We start from the raw sequence: 22,319 nt of genomic DNA, 5'->3' as shown, positions 1-22,319 counted from the left end.
ACACACACACACACAACTAGGTTTTCTTGGGCAGAAAAGATGCTTTATGTTATCACCTAGCCTAGGGGTTCACTGCCCTGGCGGCGACAGTCGCACCCAGGGACTTTTTAAAAGTTCAAATGCTCAGGCCCATCCTCACTCCAAATCCAGAATAGAACTTGAACATAGGAAGTTTCTAAAACTTCCTCAGGTGATTCCGATTTGTTTTGGGTGCTGTGAACTCTAATCTTTTCAATATTTGATAAATCCATCATAATAATGCCCTGAAAACATTCACATTTTAAAAAGTTGTCTTTTAATTTCCTTGTCAAGGAAGGTCTGTAGAAAAAGTATAGTCATGATTAAATATATGGCTGGATTATTGTCTTTTTTAAACACTTGGAATTGTATTGATTAACAAACAAGATATCAACTGATAGATTAACAAACAAGATATCAACTGAAAGTTGCTGCAGTACTTAGAAAACAAGAATATAAGAATTGGTGTGATCGATGAGGGAACTTCAAAAAGTTAATGGAAAATTCCATTTTTCCACCAATGTTTTGAAGTCCTTTCATATGGGGGGATGTGACTTAAAAGTGACATGACTTGACATGTGAATTCATTGTCAAATGTCTGATACTGCTTTTCTGAATCTGTCTTAACTTTAATTTTATTTCTGATTTTCAGATAAGTTTCTCATTATACCTTTACATTCACTGATGCCAACAATTAATCAGACACAGGTATGTTGTAAACAATCAATTTCTGTCTTTCAAACTTGAGGCAAGAATGATTGCTTACTGTATTTTTATTTTCTTTCATTATTTAAAGGAGCATTTTCAAATAGTAATTTATTGAGAAAATACTTTTTGAGAACCTTCAGGAGAGAATTGCACAGAAACTTACATTAATAGTGGCTAATGCACAAGTGAAAGAAATTGTGCTAGTATCTCAGTTGTAGTTGCCTTTGAGTTGATGCCGGCTCCTGCAGATCCATGTGTTTCAGAGTGGTCTGCTCCACAGAGGTTTCGGGGGCAAGGACAGGCCTTTCTTTTGCCGTACCTGTGCAAACTCCAACTTTTTGGTTGGCAGTCAAGCACTTTAGCCACACAGGGACTTGTTCTTTGATGAAACGAAATCTTTGAATGTTCCCTCAGTGTTGACAAACTGTTCACTAATGTCCCCACTAGGGGATGTATGTTAGTATTGGAGCAGGACTGTTTTATTAGTTTTTAAGTGGGATTGGAATATTTAATCACTAATATGTTTTAAATGGAAACATTTGAAGAATTGGGTTTCACCTGTAATTTGTTTGAATTTCCTGAATTAAAAAAAATGCTATGTGAATTCCAATAAAGATAGTACAGCCTTAAAATTGATTATGTGATATCCTGTAGCCTGATGTGTAACATTTTGGTTTAATGGAATTATTATATTTACAGGTATGAAATTTTGTCAATAATGTTTTATGCTTTGGGATGTGTTTGCTTCATCAAATACAGGGACTCTGTAAGAATGAACATCACAGTCTGAGAGGCAGGTAGCTTCATGAACTACAGTGTTTACAGGCCCTGTTACAATGAGATGGACTAGAACATCTACCCTGCTGCCCTTCTAAAATGTTAAGAAGTTTTTTGTTGAGACTCTTTTACTATCTCTTCTGCTGGTACCTTAGTACTGAATTACATGGATAAATGGTGCATATCTGAGGGGAGGGAATGGTTAGAACAGATTCCACCCTGCATCCTAACAGGAGACTGTTCTTTTGCTAGGAACTTTGTGACTAGATTGGGAAACATTTTTCTCCTATAGATTATCATTATATAAAGCAGGGAAGCGTTGGTGCCTTCCCCCCACCCCACCCCCATCCTAGCCATCACAGTACACGACTACCTGGCTTTTTTCTAGTTGGTGGTTTTGTTTGTAGGATTCACATTTGGAAAGAGACCTTTTTTTGTTTTTTCATTCCAGTCTGATCTCAAGCTAGTCTACAGTGGCACAGCATGCCCCAGGGGACCTCCATTCTAATGGGTGACTGTCTCCTTGATTGATTGGTGTCCTTTATTACTCTATAGGTTTGGCCTCCTAATTCTTGTTCTTAAGCTACTCTTCTCTGCTTGTCGATTTGATTACACAGTGAGACAATTACACCACCAGTTTTTGCTAAAAGGCATGCTTTATCAACTTAAATAATTCATCAATCTTGTTTTTGGTGAACGTTCTGATATAGAAGATATCAGATATAGAGAGCATTTTGTAGCATTGAAACTTATGGGTTATTTTTAATGTGAGATACATTTGTCAGGGAAGGACCACAAAATTCTAAAAATGAGCTGTATGAGAAGTTATTTTTCAAAAATATCAGAAATTAATGGTTTTGCGGGTTTATTTATTTTTACAGGTATTTAAAAAAACTCCTCCTGGTGTTCGGAAAATAGTCATTGCTACCAACATTGCAGAGACGAGGTAAGATTGCTTTCAGTATTTTTTGCTTAGGATTACAGTAGTTTTGAGCCCCCCATAAATTATTAATTATTAGTATATCTTGTTTTTTCCTCTGAAATTCATGATTTTTAATTTATAGAACCTTAAATATGGCAACAAGCATAGTTTTGTGTTAACCTTATTCAGAAACAGTCTTGGATTAAATGGGTTTTGTTTGTTTCTTTTCCGGAACCTTTCAAAAAGAAGCAAGGGAATGGAATTCAATTTTGTGCCTCTGTCAAATTTGGGTTGGGAGAGATTTTTTTTTATACAATTTTAGTAATTGCATGTAGTCTTTAAACTTCCTTGTATTACCTTCAAGTTGCTAATCCACCAGTACAATCCCTGAAACATTAAAGCTTAGCATGTGAAGACCACAGAGCTAGGTCCAAGAAGTGGTTAGATAAACTGTAAAGTCTGGCTCTAGGCAAATAAGAATTGATGTACAGAACCAATAGTGTTACCACTACTGTTTCTTTTGGTGCCTATAGATGTACCATTCCCTGATCATTGGAAAATGTAAGAAGAGAGATGAAGTTGTGAACTGCTCAAATAAATCCATTTGACCTCGTTAAAAACAAGCCTACTGTAGTTTGATGATGCTTTTGGTGTGATATTCTTCTTTTCTTATTTTATAAACAGCATTACCATAGATGATGTAGTTTATGTGATAGATGGAGGAAAAATAAAAGAGACACACTTTGACACTCAGAACAACATCAGTACGATGTCCACTGAATGGGTCAGTAAAGCAAATGCCAAACAAAGGAAAGGCCGAGCTGGCAGGTAAGAGGGGACCTTTGTTTCTTTGAAGAAAACTTCTGTGGCAAAATGTGTTACTGCCGTTTACTAATATTATTTATTTGGAGAGTTGCCTATAGAGTGTATATAAATGAGAGCGTTGCTTTAAATCATAGTTCTTTTTTCTGAAAAACATTTGCCAACTTTCTATTTTTGTATTTCCAGTCTCTAGTTCCTCAGCGTGATGAAAATTAATGTTCTTTATTCTTATTAGTTGTGTTACTTGGAACATGGTTTCCATTGTTTTTCTAAAGCACATATTTCAATATTGATCCATCTCCTAGTTACTTTTTACAAAGTTTCTTAAGTCTTCACCACAATGCTATTCTTTTAAGGATTAGGAAATTAGCACACAAATAAATAACTTGGCTTAAGTCACATAGCATTGCAGTAGCAATAAGATTTGAGTCCAGGAAGTCTGGCTTCACAGACTTGGCTCTTAACCACTGTTGAATAGCCGGGGAGTTTTCATAATTAACTACCAATGAAAACGTAAGGAAGTGTTTTCCCCATTGATGTGGTAGTGGTATAAGGAGTGAAAAATGGATGTGCCTTAAACTTTGACAATTGCGTCTTTTGGGGGATGAGGTTTAGTTTTGGTAGAAGTTTGCACAGGAAATTAGAATGAATTTTTCCTAACATTGGTTTTAGTTGTCTTTCTCTTTGTGTTCTGTTTATTCCATTTCCAGTACTCTAGTTTCCCTGACACTCTATCATCTCATCTTTACTTTTCAAGATAAATGAATCCAGTAAGAACCATGGTAAAAAAGGAAAAGGAAGCAGGCATGGAAACTCTGCGCACTTTGCCAAATACCTTTTTATTTCATGTTGAAATGTAGCTTTTATGTGGGTATAGCATAAATTCATATATAAAATACGTTAATGCCTATTTTTGTTAATAGCTTCCAGTCAACAGTACCCTATTAGTAGTTGAATTTTGAGGGAATCAAACTATATGTGGACTTTTGAATGTGGGAGGGCTCCATCACTTCCAAATTTGTGTGTTGTTCAAAGGTCAACTATAATTGTATGTTTGCATGTGTGTATGTTTGCACACAATGGCTTTATCCTCTGGGGGATTATGATTATGATGGTTTTTTAGAAAGAGTTTGGTCATGTTCCTAACTCTTCTGTGTTCTCAAAGAGATTGAATAGGGTTGGTGTCAGTGCTTGAATGTTTATAGAATTCTGTGTAGCCATCTGGTCCTGGACTATTGTTGTTTTCCCAGTTTTTAAGTGATATCTTCAGTTTCTTCTTTTGTAATTGGTGTATTTAAATGTATGGAACCCTGATGGTGGCACCACTGGTTAAAAACAATTGGCTGTTAACAGAAAGGCCAAACCCCTCAGCTTCTCTGTAGACATGGCAGTCAGCTTCCAGAAAGATTGCTGCCTTGAGGATCCTGTGGGGCAGTTTTACTCTCTCCTGCAGGTTATGAGCCAGAGAAGACTTGATGGCAGAGAGTTTATCTACCTGTTTGTAGTAGTTAAGGAAGGTAATGTGCTTTTAGGAATTTGCCCATTTTATCTAGGTTTTCAAAGTTGTTAAGTTCAATTTTTTATAGTAATTATGATTTTTTTCCTTCTCATTTCTTAATTTGTTATTTGTGTCTTCTGGTTGTATTTTGTTTGTCAGTCTAGCTGGTTTATCTAACTGATCTTTTCAGGGAATCATCATCTTAAAAATGTTTTCCCCTTTCTCAGTTATTTCTGCCCCAATCATTATTTTCTTTTTACTGTTATATTTTGGTTCCTTTTGCTCTTCCATTGTTCTTTGTGCAAGTTGTCAATTTAAGTCGATGATTTGGGGTCTTTTTAAATGTAGATATGTGTTATTGTGAATGTCCCTGTGAGTACTGGTTTTATTGGAAGCTTTGTCTAGTATGTTGTGTTTTCATTTTTGTTTGATTCTAGAAATTTTTTAATTTACTTTTTCATTCTTCTGTGACCCAGTCGTTTTTAGTGTTGTTTTACTAGGTTTCCATTACTTTTTTCCCTTGTTTTTTCCTGTTCATGCTGTTAGGGTCAGAGAAGATGCTTTGTGTGATTTAAGTCTTTTTAATTTATTGATATTTGTTTTGTCTGTAGCATATAGTCTATTTTGGAAAATGATCCTTGTGTGATGAAAAAGAATGTATATTCTGACGCTGCGAGGAATGTTCTATATATTTCTGTTAGGTTGTCTTAGGATTTAAATGTCAATGTCCATAGTGATCTTTTTAGATATTCTGCCTAACTTGAAAGTATGTGCTGGAGTCCCTAATGTTATTGTTGAGAAATCAATTTCTCCTTTCATATTAGCCTTTGTTTCTTGCATTTTTTATATTGCTCATAGGTGCATATATTTATAACTGTTATATCCTCTCTTGCTGTATTGACTCTTCTTATGAAATTATTATATATCTCAATAGTTTTCTATTTAAATTATATTTTATTTGATGATATTTCACACTTCTTTTTTTGTTTAGTGGTTACATAGAATATTTTTCTCCTTAATTTTATTATCAGTGTGTGTGTCCTGTTCTTATAGACAGCTAGATGATAAACTCATTTATCTTTTTTGCATTGGAGCGCTTAGCCCATTAGGTTATTACTGAAAACAAAATATCACTTTCATTTTGCTCTTTGTTTTTCAAGATTTAATTTCTTTGTTTCATCTGATGTTTCTGCTTATGTTTGTGTTTCTCTGCTTTCTTATGATATCTCTTTAGTTTCTTCTGGGTGTGTTTTCTTGGTGCTTAGTGTGGTTACACATGAATTCCAACAGTTATTATGATGGCTTCACATAATAAAGGTATTCTTGCTATGCTCCTTTCTCATTTCTGTTGGTGTGTCCCCATTGAAATACACTAAGTTTGTGCTACTTACAGGTTTGATGTATTGTTTGTGAGGTTTAATTACTGAGTCTATGCCCTGAAGATGCATGTACCCAGTCCTTCTGATTACCTGTGTTGCTGCATTTTTTGGAGAAGTCCCACTTTTTTCTGTTTCCTTCTTTCTCTTCTTGCTACCCCCTTCCCCCTCCATTCTTTGTGTATTTGTATGAATATTTATTGCCTTTCCAATTGGAGTGTTTTCTTTAATAATACTTGCAAAACTGGTCTGGTAGTAGCAAATTCCCAGAGCTGCTGCTTGCTTAAGCAGTAGATCTTGATTTCTCTCACACTTTTGAATGACAGTGTTGCTAAATAAAGAATTCTTCGTTGACAGTGGGTTGTTTTCCTTCTGTAGTTTACAGAGGTCATTATACTGTCTTTTGACCTGTAGAGTTTCCTGGGGAAAGTGCACAATGATTCTTATGAAAGATCTGCAGTATGATATATTATGGGCTTTTTTTTTTTTTATTTCTGCGTTCAGAATTCTAGTCCTGTCTTACTCAAGAAGTTTATTAGAATATAGTATAGAGTTCATCTTTCTGTGTCCATCCTGATTGGAGTTTGTGTAGCTTCTTATATGAGCAGGCTGAGATTTCTGTTCAGGTCTGGGTAATAATCTGTGATGATCTCTTGGGAAATTGGTACTATATACTTTTGTTGATATAGTGTTCTGGCATCCCAGTAATTCTAATGATAGATTTCTTACTTGGATGCCATAGTTCCTTTGGGGTTTGCTTGCTGCCATTGTTCTTTTTCCGTTCTTTTCATGAGACTTGATAAGTTCATTTCTCCTGTCTGCCACCGCATTGTTGAGTGTTTCTCTTTTCTAATTCAGTTGCCCTATTGCTCAGACAGAGACTGGCACGTGACTGCACAGTGTTTACGTCTGTTGTTGTACATGGGGTCAATATGGGTTGGAACTAACTATGACGCTTCACAACAGCCTTCCTCAGTTCCTGTATTTTTCTCTGGTTTCTTTAGATACTTGTATATATGTGTGTGTTTGGTTTGTTTTCTTTTCAACTCCTTTGTTGAGTCATTTTACTTCCTGTTCTCTACTAGTTTTGTGTCTGTGTTCTTTGCTTTCTTTAAACGTATTTAGGATTACAGTCTGAAAACGACCAATTCTTTTAGTCTAGATTCTATAGGAAAATTTTCTCTTCATGTTTTACTTTTGATTAGGCTTTCTCTTTAGTGTGTCTGTGTGTATTTTACTATTTTTTGTTGAAATGTACTGTTTTCTTATTTTTATTTCTTTTTCCTTTAAATTTTGTATTCTGATGTTTGTGGTGAATTTCCTAACCGGTGCACCTTTGTAGCACAGTGACCAAGTGCCCAGCACCTCCTAAAAGGCTAGGGTCCACACTGACCAGCTGCTTTGGGAGAGAAAGATGGGTCAGGGTTTCTGCAAAGAAGCACAACCCCAAGAACCCCACTGGGCTGCTCCAGTGCCCTCCCAGACTACCTGTGAGTCAGAATTGACCCAGCAGAGGTAGTGTTACCTTTTTCTGAGAAGCACTCTTACCCATTTTTCAGTGCTGATTTAGGAATTTGAGATGCTTCTCTTGGGAATTCAATATGCATGCTCACATGTAAGGGGGCTATTTAGCTGGTCACATACAAGTGGTGGGACTTTCCATTCATATGGTTAAGGTGAGGAGCTATGCAGTTCCCTCACAGGCACCCTCCACAAGCTCTCATGGTGTCCATTCCCTCTGCATTACCCTCAGTTTGTAGTCTTCCCCTCACTGTGCCATCCTTGTGGTGAATTGGTCTCATTTTGTCCTTCCCAAATGCAGGGCCCACAAATGCTCATAGTAGCCAATTTGTGCTGCCTTAACAAAAATAACTACCCCTTCCTCAGATTAGCTAGGAGCCCTGGTGGTATTGTCGTTCCACGTCGGGCTGCGATTAACATGGTTGTCGGTGTGAAACCACCAGCCATAGTGAAAGAAAAAGGTGGGGCCTCTTAGTCCTGTAAACGGTTAGTCTCGGAAACCCATAGAGGGCTCGCTATGAGTTGGCATCAACTCGGTGGCAGTGAGTTTTTTTATTTTTATTATTTGTTTTAGAGGTTTAAAATAAGATTCCTGAAAAGTTCTGAATCACTTGTTCTAATTTTTGCACATAACTGACTTGTAGGTAACTTTTGTGTGTCTGCAGTCACTGCTATGGAGCCAAAGTCATGACTCACAGGAGTGCAGTCCTCTAACTGGTTATCAGGGAATGACTTGGCGTGAGCCTACCCATACAGACCGATCACCATGAACACTGATACAAAAAAATATTTATTTATGAATATTAAACAGGCTTAGGTTTGATTCATGAAACAGTATAGGAATAAAGTGATTGAAGTATTACATTTTAACGAGCTCTTCCTACTGCCATAGTAGAGGTTAACTGTAGAATTATAGTGTTTAAAAGAAAACTAGCTCTCCTTACAGCCTCCACATATATAAATGGCTTTAATAAAGGCTAGTTAGATTCATGATTGTTTTGGAGGCCAAAAGCAAACTAGAGGTAACTATGTGGTTCTCGCTGTGGTGGTGTTGGTTTCAGATTCTCCTGAATAGATATTCAGATCAAATTATATAATAAAAAAGTCCATGTAGATTCAAGACAGGGATAGCTTAGAGTTTGAGTTCATTTTCATTCCTATAAGAAAAGGTCTTCCACCCCTCTATAGTAGTGAGAGCTCATAGAAATATTTATTCTTTTTAAAAATGCATGGATGCCTTCACTTCTACTCATAGATCCTTACCATTGTCGAAAGAATGGCATCATTCATGTTAATTCTTGCAAAAACAGTTTCAGCATCCCTCTTAGAGTATCCTAAACAACAAATAGATCAGAGCTCTTTAGGTACTATAGACAACAAATAAAATGCCAAAATATTTTATGTAGAATGCTCAAATGGCCTGTTTTAGTTTATAATTCTGACTCTTAAGGTAGATTGATTATTGTTACTGTGTGCTGTCCAGTGATTCCAGCTCATTCTGCCCCAATAAGAACTGACATAGGGTTGTGATATTTATGAGGGCACATAGGTCCTTTCTCCCATGGAATCACTAATGGGTTTAAACTATCAACTTTTCAATTAACAGATAAGCATCAAACCATTCTGTATATTTAAGCGGAGATGTCCATGTGTATATTTGACGTTTGTATTGTTAAAAAATGGTATTTGCTACGAACAAGTTGTTGTTCTTGCAAAATTCTATCATTTGATCTCCAACTACGATACCTTCCTCTTTTCCAACTTTTGCATTGTAATTTACAATAATTATCAATACACCTTGATTGTATGTTTGATCAAAGGACTTTGGTAGAATTTTTAAATTTCTTCCATCACTAGCTTTTGTGGTCGGTGAATAAATTTGAATAATAGTTGTATTGATTGGATTCCCTGGAAGGAAAGACAGCATTGTGCTTAGAGATCTTGACATGTTCATATTGACCATGAATGCAAAGCTATTCCTCTTGATTGTGTCATTTCTGGCATAGTAAACCATAGATTTTTATGACTCAAAATGCCACTATCTGTCGATTTCAGCTCACTTTGCATAAGATAGCAATCTTTATGTACCATACAATTTTCGATGACTTCAATATTTTCTTAGATTCATACTTTGTACATTGTACGTTCTGATTACAGATTTTTGCAGCTGTTTCTTCTCACTTTGAGTTTGTTTCTCATCTACAAATGAACATCCTGAAGGCTCCACTCCACTTGGGCCAGCGTGATCAAATCTTCTTTGAGAAAGCATCTCCTCCTCAGGCATATTTCATGTGCCTTCTGACCCATGTTTCCCATCTGGCACTATCTACAGCATTGTTCTCCTTTCATTCATTAGGCCTTCAGTATCTGACAGTGTTTGCATGCTATGCATAAGGTTTTCAGCAGCTTCTCTGAAGTGGGCAGCTGATTTCTTCTTCATAGTCTTCGTAGTGTGGAAGCTCCTTTGAAACCTGTTCAGTTTGGGTGACTGTACTGGCATTTGGAATACCAGTCACATAGCTCCCAGCATCACAACAACACACAAGCCACTACAGTATGACAAACCGACAAACAAGCAGTGAAGAGTAGATTGCTTGGACTGCTCTTAAATAATAATTACGTAATTTAGTTATAATGTATCTGATAGGAAATAAAGCTCATTTCTTTGCTTACTATTTATATTTCTAAGAAGTCATTGGTATTTACTCTTTCCTGCCACCCCACCCCCCCACCCCCTTTTTCTTTAAAGAGTTCAACCTGGCCATTGTTACCATCTCTACAACGGTCTTAGAGCAAGCCTTCTAGATGACTATCAATTGCCAGAAATTTTGAGAACTCCTTTGGAGGAACTTTGCTTACAAATAAAGGTAACTTAGATTGGACAATTAGGACACTATAAGTCTTCTATGGAAAAAGCAGTGCATTAATGTGTATGAAAAGGGCTAACTTCAAGGTCAGCAGGTCAAATCTACCTACCAGTTTGAGGGGAAAAAATGGGGCTTTCTACTCCCATAAGGAGCAACAGTCTCAGAAATCCACAGGGGCAGTTCTACCTTGCTCTATAGAGTTGTCTTCAGCTTGATGGCAGTGGATTGGTTTGATTTAGGTGTTTATTTTTGTGTGTATCATAATTATATAAATCTCTCTGTTTTTAAGTGTACATTTATTTCATTACTAAGCAAAAGATAGACTGCTGTCAAATCAATTCCAGCCTACCTGATAGTGTAGTGGATTACAAATTGGGATGCTAACCACACAGAAGGTCAGCAAATGGAACTCGTCAGATGCTCCTCTGGAGTAAGATAAGGCTGTGTACTCCCAGAAAGAATTGCAGCTTCAGAACCCCACAGGGGCAGACTGGTCTATAGGTTTGATATGAGTCACATTCGAATCAGTGATTGAGGTTGGCTATTTTTAAAATTTTTTTGTCAGAGTAGAACTGTCCCATAGGATTTCTAAGGCTGTAAGTCTTACAGAAGCAGACTGCCACTTCTTCCTCCCATAAGTGGCTAGCTGGTTCAAACTGCTGACCTTGTGATTAATAAGATGAACACTGTAATGACTACACTATCAGTGCTCATAATTTGCTATAAAGAAAAAGTAGCCAAATATTCATTAAATACTTTTTAACTGTGTTACTCAGGAGCAATACTCATGGGTTTGAACATCAAATTTCTTTCTCAACAAGCTAGTTCTATTACACTGGACAATTCTTTAAATAAATAATGTAACTTTTAGAACAGTACCTATCACATGATAATTTTCTAGTAAGTGTTGGCTATAATTTTTACATGGTCAGACGTCATCCTGGGGAGTAAAGACAGTATTATTTTATAGTAGCATTTCTCTTTAGGTATAATTAGCCTTCTTAATTTAAAGATATTTGTAACCAAGTTGTTTAAAAGGCTAACTTTTCACATTAGCAAAGTTTGTGATAAAAAAGTGACATTGTCCTTTAAATATGCTTTTATGAAAGGACAAATTATTGTAACTCATTCTAGTAAAATAACAAATTATGTATAGGTTTGATACTTTGAGTGAGTAACACAAACGACTAAATTGTTGCACGACTGTATGATATATGTTTAATTATATTTACCTATCTCCAGATTTTAAGGCTTGGTGGAATTGCATATTTTTTGAGGAGATTAATGGATCCACCATCAAATGAGGCAATATTACTGTCCATAAAACACCTGATGGAACTGGTAAATTTTACTTTTTAATTCTAACTTAGATCTAGCATATAGAATCTGTAAAGTACAATTTGTGCTCATTGCTATGAAGTTTAGGTGCTGTAAGGTTAGTCCCAAGTCATGGCAACTCTTTGCATAATAGAATTGGACCATTGTAATCCTTAGGTTTTTATTGACTGATTTTCAGAAATAGATAACTGGGTTTTCTTCCATGTCTTTTGTAGAAACTTTACTGAAACCTATTTAACAGCATACCTACATACAATTATGCATCTCTAATTTAATATACCATATATAGTCGAGTATAAGCTGAATTTTCCAGAACATTTTTAATGCAGTTTTTGTGGTTAAGTTAGGTGCCTCGGCTGATTTTCGGGTCGGCTATACTCGAGTATATACGGTAGTTGGGCTTGTTTCATAAACTCCACATGAACTCTCATAGATGATATTGGAGTCTTTTAGAAAAGTTTATGTTTCATTTTTTTCACTTAATGTTAATGGAAGCAAAGCTATAGATAGAGGTACAAACTGGTGTGCACTTATGTAAATATATTAATTAATAAAAAATAGAGATATTGGCCTAGGTACATATATTTATATGGCATACATTGAGGAAGTGGACGAACTTTGGGCCTCTGCTCAAGCCCTCCCTTAATGCACACTTTGTTCTAACAACCTGACATAATGTAATGCTCACCTTCCTGGCACGATCACTGAAGACAAAATGGATGCACAAGCAAATGTGGTGAAGAAAGATGAAGGTGCCTGGCTATTAAAAGATATAACATCTGGGATTTTAAAGGCTTGAAGTTAAACAAGTGGTCATCTAGCACAGAGGCAACAAGCCCTCATGGAAGAATCATGAGGTGTTGACATGATCAGACAACAAGAACAAAAAGACCCAAAATAGAAAAACTTATTGTTGAGAACAAGGAGGGTTGGAGCAGAGACCCCAAACTCACCTAGACAATGGGACATGCTCTCACAGAAGGGATGAGTCAACCAGGGTGAAGTATAGCACTGATGAAATACACAATATTCCTCTGGTTCCTTGAGGCTTCCTCACCCTCTGCCCCACCCTATCATGACCCCAGTGCTGCCTTTCACTGCAGGCTAGGCTGGAGCATGTGTACAGTACAGATAAGAGCTCAGGACACATGGAATCCAGGTCAGATAAGCCTCTCAGGAACAGAAATGGGAGTAGTGATACCAGGAGGGTAGGGGAAAGGTGGGGAGAGGAGGGAGGAAGAAACTGCAAAGGAAGGGAAACAGCGGGCGGTGTAAGATACGAAAATAATAATTTATAATTTATCAAGGGGTCACGAGGGTGGGAGATGGGGAGGGGCGGGTAAAAAGAGCTGCTATTAAGGGCTCAAATAGAAGGTAAATGTTTAGAAAATATTGATGGCAACATACGTGCAAATATGTTTGATACAATTGATGTATGGATTGTTATAAGAGCTGTAAGAGCCCCCAATAGAATGATCTTAAAAATAAATAAGTAAATAAAATGTCGGTTGAAAAAAAAGATTTATCTATTTTGTTGGTTTTAGTGATACACATTCATCTTCATGAGTGGCCCTATTTAATTGTATCATTGATGAAAGTCATTTAGATTTTGAGGTATTACATATGCTGATTTGTGTATTCATTTTGTACATACCTTCATACATATGTTCAAACAATTCTCATGGGCACATACATTTGGGGGGATGTACTCAGTCACTGGCATATGTGTGATCAGCTTTCATAGATGATGGCAAATAGTTTGTTGAACTACTTTACATTCCCACCAGTGATGATGAGGGAGTTCTAATTCTGTCACCTTTTTGGTATTTCTCATGCTCAGTCTTATTTTAACCATGCTGGTAGGTAGGTCCGTAACGGTTATCAGTTGTGGTTTTACTTGGATCTCTATAAGTATAATTCAGGCTATATGCCACATTTTGCCCATTTGGTTGGCATATCTGATGCCTGCTTTTGTTGGTTGGGGCTCCTTCTTGTCTATACTTCTTATATTCACTTGGTCCGAGTCTTTTGCGAGTTTTGTATTCGCATATGTCTTTTTGTACTTTGACCTTTTTCATTTTTAAGTGATGTTTTTTGATAGACATTCCTCATTTTAACTATTTAATGTAGTTAAATATAATAGCCTTTTTCTTGCCCTGTGTAAAAAGTATACCTCAGTGAGGTCATAAAGATATTTTTCTCTAAAACTTTGTTCTGTACTTGACTTTTAGATTCCAAATCAATGTAATTGATTTTTTTGTGCTTGATATGGTAAGAGCCAATTTAACAGAGAAATCTTTTGGACCCAGCATCACTTACGTCACTTACTCAGTGGTGGGATTCAAATAATTTAACAACCGGTTTGCTGCCTTAATGGCCATTTTAATAATAATATCACAATGCACTGAAAGATAGTTTATTATTTCATACAATTAATACCTTACTAAGAACAATAAGAGGTACACAAAACTAGATGATAAGAGTTTTAAACTATTAATGAAACAAGATTAAATAGTATCTGACAGAGAACAAGTACTGTATATACTCATGTGTACACCGAGTTTTCCAGCATATTTTTAATGCCTCAGCTGATATTTGGGTAGGCTTTTACTTGAGTATATATGGTAAACTAAGATATTTCCGTATTGCTTCTTGATTGACATACATGCATACAGTGTTCTTTTATTTGAGCATCATCTCCATGTGAATTATTATGCATTGTGATTTTTCTGTATTTGATGGAAATTTTATAATTATTGTCTCATTTAAAGTAAAACTAGGATATAGATTGATTTTACTTGTTTTAAGTTTCTACTCTGTTTACTTCAGAACGTAATGTTTTGATGGATGAAAATTTTGAGCAATGTTAAGGGATTTGGCCTTTAGAGAATAAGGTTTTGCCTTTGTTTTGAAAACAAACAAAAATCTAATGCTGTAAACTCTATTTTGCAGAATGCTTTGGATAAACAGGAAGAATTGACCCCTCTTGGAGTCCACTTAGCACGTCTACCAGTCGAGCCACATATTGGAAAAATGATTCTCTTTGGAGCTCTGTTCTGTTGCTTAGACCCAGTACTCACTATTGCTGCTAGTCTCAGCTTCAAAGATCCCTTTGTCATTCCATTGGTAAGAGAGATTCACATAAAAGCACGGGCATTTTCAGATACCACGAATAGTCGTTACTTAGATCAAATAATTTTTCAATAGCTTTCTACAGGAATACTATTTTTAAAAATTAGAATCACACTGTTATAAATTGTCTCTACCTGTTTTTTAAGGGAAAAGAGAAGATTGCAGATGCAAAAAGAAAAGAATTGGCAAAGGATTCTAAAAGTGACCACCTCACAGTTGTGAATGCATTTGAGGTAAAGAAAACAAACAAAAAGACCCCAACTTCTTCTGGATTGTGGTAGTTTATTCAAACAAAGAAACAGAAAACAATGGAAACCCAGTGATCACGATGCCTTATTCGTGTGACCCTTTTAAAGCCTGTATTGCAGTTACCATGTAGACATTGCTAAGTGAGAATGTTTAAAGCCAAATGAACATTTGGAAAGAAATTTGGGAACATGTGGAGTAACATCCAAAGTGTGAAAAAGCCCTGGTGGCTTAGTGGTTATTTGTTGGGCTATTAACCCCAAGGACAGCAGTTCGAACCCACCACTAGCCATTCTGTAGGAGAAAGACTTGGCTTTCTGTTCCCGTAAAGAGTTGCAGTCTTGGAAAACCCACAGGGGTAGTTTACTCTGTCCTTAGAGGGTCGCGGTGAGTCAGAATTGACTTGGTGGCAAGGAGGTTTTTTTGATTCATTTGTATACGATAGCTTATTACAGTTACCTTTACTGAAGAGAAATAGTTTGTGTTGTTTTGGTATCAACCAAACAAGCTTTTAGGAATCTTTTTCACTTATCTTTTTGGTATTCATGACAAATACTACATTTTATTCATCAACTAGCTTCACCTGTGATCAAATTCCACATTTTGATAAAGAGCATCATAATTAGGTACATTGTTTGGTCTAAGGGTTTGTGGGAGATATCCTAAAAGCTAAGCTTATTTAAGAGTAAGCATTTACCACTCATCTTTATAATATTTTAAAAGTATTTGGTTTATAAAGGCATTATCTTTTTATTGTATCTCCAGACTCATTTAGTAATAGAAAATAAGGGTAAGTTTATATGTCTTTTTCCTCTGAGCTCAGTAAACATATTTTCCTGCTTTTGTCCATAACTAAAAGAAATATATATGAAAAGAGAACTGCAAAAAATTAATGGAAAACTGAATTAGGAGATAATAGCATTTTCCCATAAACTTTTGAAGTGCCCATATCTGTATATAATAAGAGCATTGAAATTTGTTTTCTATCAATCTCTTTAATTGATACATTATACTATCAGGCCATTTTTCATAAAATCAAGCATTTAGCTGTGTAACTCATACTTTTTTTTTTAATCATCTAAAAGATTGGTGGTAGCTCTCTCTTAAAGACTGGGATTATGGAAAGTTACTGTTTCTTTATAAGTTTTTAAGTTGTTTTCAACCTTTCATAAAGAAAATGAAATGGCAGCAAATGATATTGAGGGCTAAAGTAGAGGGCAAACGTTTTGAGATTGATGAGGGCAACAGGTGTACATAGGTCCTTGACTCAATGGATGTATGTATGGACTGTGATAAGAATTGTACGCGCCCTCAATAAAATAATTTAAAAAAAGAAAATGAAATGGCAGGGAATGTCAAATCATTACCAAAATTAAAACAGGAACTAGTAAGCAATATTTGCTTTGAAAATTAACACAAATAAGTTTCCTTTCTTTGCTTGATAGGGCTGGGAGGAAGCTAGGCGACGCGGTTTCAGATATGAAAAGGACTATTGCTGGGATTATTTTCTGTCTTCAAACACCCTCCAGGTAATGGTGAAGGCTTTACAGTTACTGTTAGGTACGCTAAGTAGAGAATATGTGTATGACATTCATTCATTATATAGAAAAGACTTAGTAAATCAATTACAAAACAAAGATGTGTAACCTAGTAGCTTATAAAAGACAATGTGCAACTGCTTCGTTGATGTGAAACTATAAGAATATGAATTCAGTCAAACCAATAATGTATAAAAAGAGACACCTGAATTATGAAGTCGAATTCTTCCAAAAGCAAAAATCACAGAACAAAATAGACACCCCTTAAAGTCAAATTATTACCCCTAAAGAAAGGCTTAATTACAGTAATTACAGTTCATGAATACAGCTGAGAAAGAGAAAGGTCCAACCAGTGAGTAAAATACTATGGAAAGGGAGACAGGGATGATCTATTATGAAGGTAACAATTATCTACAGAGAAAACTCCAATGTAATTGAATATGTATTCAGGCATAGAGAGACTATGTAATCAGATATAGGACTGCTACCCTAAAATGGAAATGAAGTGAATCAAAAATATGAAAAGACTGCTAAATCCATTTGATATTTGAAGATATCATACCTAATTAAAATAGTGATTTATGTCTAAAGGTGAGACCAACATTTAAGAAAGCACTTGAGAAATACTGCTCCCAAGAACTATTCGTGAAATTCATTGGCAGTTAGTTTTGCTGTCTAATAAGGGAGAACCGATCACAATGATCTACATATAACTCCCTCCCAGGGGGACAGACAACAAAAAAGTGGGTGAAGGAAGATAGAGATCAGTGTAAGACATGAAAAAAGAAATTATAAATTATCAAGAGTTCATGAGGGGGGTAGAAGGGGGGAGGGCGGAAAATAAGCTGATACCAAGTGCTCAAGCAGAAAAAAAATGTTTTGAAAATGATTATGGCAACATATTTACAAATGTGCTTGACATGATGGATGTATTGGATTGTGATAAGAGCTTTAAGAGCACTCAATAAAATGATTTAAAAAGAACAAGACTCAAAAGTGGAGACTTCATAAATGGAGCTATGTCATCTGATGGTGGGCATTGAAATTACTAGATGTACAGCTAATGCAAAGCAATGGTGGAAATTATGGGAACAGACTAGCGTAAAGGTTATCCTGAAAAATGTAGAAATAATGGTAACGAAAGCCATAAGTTGCTGAAACGTAAAATGAGAAGGTAGGAGAAATATAATGTCCTCTATGTGATATATGTATGTGATATGACAACCTTTTATAATATTTGATAAGCTTTTCTTAAGCTTACAAATATTTTTGAAAATATCTCAATTTTGAAAATGTAAAATTCATCTGTTCTTTAGTTCCACTCTTGCTAAATTTTCTTGAAACTAAAATTAATTGTAATGCTTTTATAAAAACAGCTTCTGTGCTATCGTCAGGAGGAGATTACCTAGTAAGTAAGGTAAGCCTGTGTTTGTTTACTTGTGCTTACTTACTAATGTGTAGTGTAGCTTACTTACTACAGACTAGTAAGTAAGCCTGTGCCTACCTTGCTTACTGAGTCCCTGTCAGGGCTTATAAATTCATAAAGAGGCTTGGTAGGTGCCATGGGTTTGGGGGAGACAAATATCACCTAGACTTGCAGAATCTCTGTTGTGAAAAAATGTGAAATTGCTCACTATAGATTAGTAGTTAACTAAACACAAATAAGCCCATGCTTACCTTGCTTACTGGTGTATGATCTCATTATTTTTGCAATATTTCTACCTGTATCTTCTTTCAGTATGTAGTCTTTACCCTCTGTATCTAGATAAAAGTTCAACCTACCTTATATTTGAAAATAGGTGGGGGAAAAAATCAAAACAATTGTTACTTACCCAGCATTACCTTGTATAAGGAATTACAAAGATTGTAGAGGTGATCGAAAGTGCATGGGGTATACATGGGTTATATGGAAATACTATTGTCATGTTATGTAAGGGACTATAGCAGCTACAGCTCTTGGTGTCCATGAGGGTCCTGAAAGCCAGACATCAGGAGATGGCTAATATATGTGCAATCCACATCTCTTATCACGTTTACGTCATTTATGGTTATTTTTTAGGGTATTGAGATACTTTTATTTTCCACATTACTTGAATGCTTGATACTGAGTGACTATGCATCACTTTTAGCCAGCGATTTTCTTTTAAATAAATTGATTAAAAATAAATTGTGCTCATGATTGCACACTTCTTTTTAATGTTTAAACTATTGACTGTATGATGTGTGAATGATATATGACTAAAATTATTAAAATAAAAAAATAGATAACCAATATTACTGAACTATGCATGGAAATTGTTCAGTGGGAACCGAATTTACTCTGTATTCATTCATGGCAAACATAGTAAAACATTATTTAGGAAAAAATAAAGCAGACTTTTTTACTAGTTAAGTCTTAGTAATAAGTAATGTGGATATTTTAAGAAATATAGATGAGGGTAATTTAAAATTAGTGTGTCTTTTACAAAATAGAGCAATACTTAGTGATTATCCCTAAAATAGGCAACTTTTACTTGTAAAAGGCCATATAGTAAATATTTCAGGTTGGGCAGGCCATGTGGCTTCTAGTGCAGTCCCTTAGCTCTGCCATTGTAGTGCAAACACAAGCATAGTCCCGCCCACAAGAATGGGTGTGGCTGTGTTCCAGTAGAACCATTTATAAAATAAGCCGCCCCACCCACGCAGCCTGAGGTGTGCCACAGCAGAAGAAACCTTAGAAGTACGTTTGAGTGTGTGCCTCGGAGCTGTGTCAAAGATGCTCTAGTTCTGTTTGTTATCATTGCTCCCTAGATGTTGCATAATATGAAAGGACAGTTTGCTGAGCATCTTCTTGGAGCTGGATTTGTAAGCAGTAGAAGTCCTAAAGACCCAAAATCTAATATAAATTCAGGTAAAGTAGGAAATACTGTGGAAATAACTTGCTACTGTTGTCCAGTATGCCAGTATTTACTTTTTCCTCCCTCTGTTTTCCCATTCCAAATAGATAATGAGAAGATAATTAAGGCTGTTATCTGCGCTGGTTTATACCCCAAAGTTGCTAAAATCCGGCCAAATTTGGAAAAAAAACGAAAACTGTGAGCATTAAAGATTATTGTCAACTATTTGCAATATTTCCCTCACACTTTTGAAATCCTCTAAGGCAGAGGTTCTCAACCTTCCTAATGCCCTGACCCTTTAATACAGTTCCTCATGTTGTGGTGACCCCCCCCCCCAACCATAAAATTATTTTCGTTGCTACTTCCTAACTATAATTTTGCTACTGTTATGAATCGTGCGACCCTTGTGAAAGGGCCGTTCGATCCCCAAAGGGGTTGAGACCCACAGGTTGAGAACCGCTGCTCTAGGCAATAAGGTTTTTTGTAGTGTACACTTATTCATACTCTTATTTGGGTCATATTCTTGTTCTTTCGATCACTTAGAAGAAAGTAAAATTTGACATAGGCCTCACTTTCCCCTGGAGCACATCATGGAGTCTCCTCTCCTGTCACTCATTCCTCACAAAGAATGTTAATAACATGTAAGAACCGGGTAAATTGTGGAACATAAATCAGGAACTGATGACGGGGTAGAAATCGCTAAGATCGGATTTGTTTCAGGCTTTTGATTTGTTTTCCTCTCGTGTAAACTGGATAGTTTTATAATAGCTCTTTAAAGAAAATTGTGGTAATTTCATAGTTTTGAGAAATAAAATAAATATATGTATTGATGGCTTCAGAAGAGACTGACAAGACTGTGCTTACTGAATGATTTTTACTAGTCACGGACACAGGAAAACGGAGTGGCTCGTACCGTTTCACTGCCTCTTTCAAAGGCACTCCAGCATTTACTATCCCAGAGAATACTTTAAGAAATTGATCCTAAGGAAGTGTAATTCCCAGTGTTTTCTAAAAGCTGTATTGTAGACAGTATAAATGCCCACTAGTAATGGAGACTTTGTTTTATAATATCATATCATACATTAGCTTTTCAGTTTTTGTTTAATTTTTTGGCATAGAAAGTAATTTATAGTAACAAAATATTTGAGCTTACGTTGATTTAAAGAAGAATTACTAGTTTAAACTATATAAAAAAGATAGATGAAGATGGTAGGAAACCTAAAGATAGACCAAAGTGCAGACATTGTTCTAGGACAATAGTTAATAGCTAGCAGTGATTTTGCAATGTCTGAAGACATTTGTTTTTGTCACCATTGGGAGCAGAATGTGCTTCTAGTATCCCATAGGCCAAAGATTGAACATCTGTTGAACATCCCTATATTGCACAGCACATCCCGCCACAGCAAAGAATTACCCAGTTATCCAAAATGCCCTATTCTAAGGCGTAGAGTGATCAGCAGGTGAAGTGTATTCACTTATGGCATGATTATCCACATGCTAAGTGACCCGAGTACTTTGCTGGCATCAGTACTTTTAACCATACTGAACTGTACAGGTAGCTTACTAGGACTCTTTAAAATACAACATTTTAATTTTTATTATTTTCCTCTGCCATTGGGACATTATTGATTTTTAAATAATACAATTCTCCTTGAACTGGTGCTCTGATTAGTTTAGGCAGAGTTCAGCAAACTTGCCTATAGGCCAAGAGCTTCGTTTTGGGGCACATTTTCATTGGGCTGCTGCCATGCCCTTTTAGTTACAAGTGGTCTGTGGTTGCTTTCCTGCTGCTCCAGCAGAGGTTGAGACGTTGTGACAGGTTGTATGCTCACAAAATCTGAAATTTATGCTTCAGTTTCTTTAAATGTTTGCTAGTCCCATTCTAGTGAGATTGGGTTACACAGTGAAAAGACATCATTAACAATGATTTTATGATTTGGGTAGAAGTAATGTGAATTTTAAGAACTTCAGAAAAGATATTCTTGAAAATGTTCTTGACTCATCAGTTTTTTATTATTCAATAACAGACATTATTTTAAAAATTGCTTAAAAGTAGGAATCCCTAGGTGGTGCAAATAGGTAGTCCACTTGGCTGCTAACCTATAAAGATTGAAGGTTCAAATCCACCCAGAAGGAACCTTATAAAAATCAGCCTGTGAAAACTTTATGTGCTGCAGGTACTCTGACACACGTGGATGAAGTCACCATGGGTCAAGGTCAAGTTACGTAACAATAATTGTTTTTTAGGGCTCAAGTAGAAAGTAAATATTCTGAGAATGAAGAGGGCAGCAAATGTACAAATGTGTTTGACTCACAATGGATGTATATGTGAACTGTGATGAGTTATATGAGCCCCAATAAAATAATTTTTAAAAGAAAGTAAATCTATGAACATCTCCCTGATATCTTCCTGAATAATATTAATTAAAGAGGGACTAACCTGAGGTATGATTTTTATGAATATTTTAGAAAAGACCCCTAGGAATTGAAACTGTGCTACATAGAGCTCTATCAAGATACATTTGTTCCAACGATCCCTATTTTGAAAGGAGAAGATTTGAGTGGATGTTAGCCTATCTAAAATACTTTCCAAAATAAGTTCTTTTAAATCAGTTGTTTTAAACTCTGTTTTTAACAATAGTCTTTACTTCCTGTTTTATGTCTGGCTGGGTACATACCC

General features: G+C 35.9%; 1 protein-coding gene across 1 annotated transcript in view; it reads left to right on the top strand.

The window, feature by feature from the left end:
- Positions 1 to 22,319, top strand: part of DHX36 (DEAH-box helicase 36) — a 45,832-nt gene that overhangs the window by 21,128 nt on the left and 2,385 nt on the right. Inside the window, 10 exon segments of the mRNA XM_004709024.2 lie at positions 671 to 726; positions 2,385 to 2,449; positions 3,110 to 3,253; positions 10,392 to 10,509; positions 11,752 to 11,850; positions 14,800 to 14,973; positions 15,126 to 15,212; positions 16,671 to 16,754; positions 19,554 to 19,653; positions 19,747 to 19,837. Of these exon segments, the coding sequence (XP_004709081.1) occupies positions 671 to 726; positions 2,385 to 2,449; positions 3,110 to 3,253; positions 10,392 to 10,509; positions 11,752 to 11,850; positions 14,800 to 14,973; positions 15,126 to 15,212; positions 16,671 to 16,754; positions 19,554 to 19,653; positions 19,747 to 19,837 (1,018 nt within the window).

Source organism: Echinops telfairi, unplaced genomic scaffold (assembly GCF_000313985.2).
Source record: "Echinops telfairi isolate 266 unplaced genomic scaffold, ASM31398v2 ScPeMD7_7421;HRSCAF=8459, whole genome shotgun sequence".
Classification (NCBI taxonomy): Eukaryota; Metazoa; Chordata; class Mammalia; order Afrosoricida; family Tenrecidae; genus Echinops; species Echinops telfairi.
Note: the sequence above shows the minus strand (reverse complement) of the source record. Positions and strands in the feature narration are given on the sequence as shown.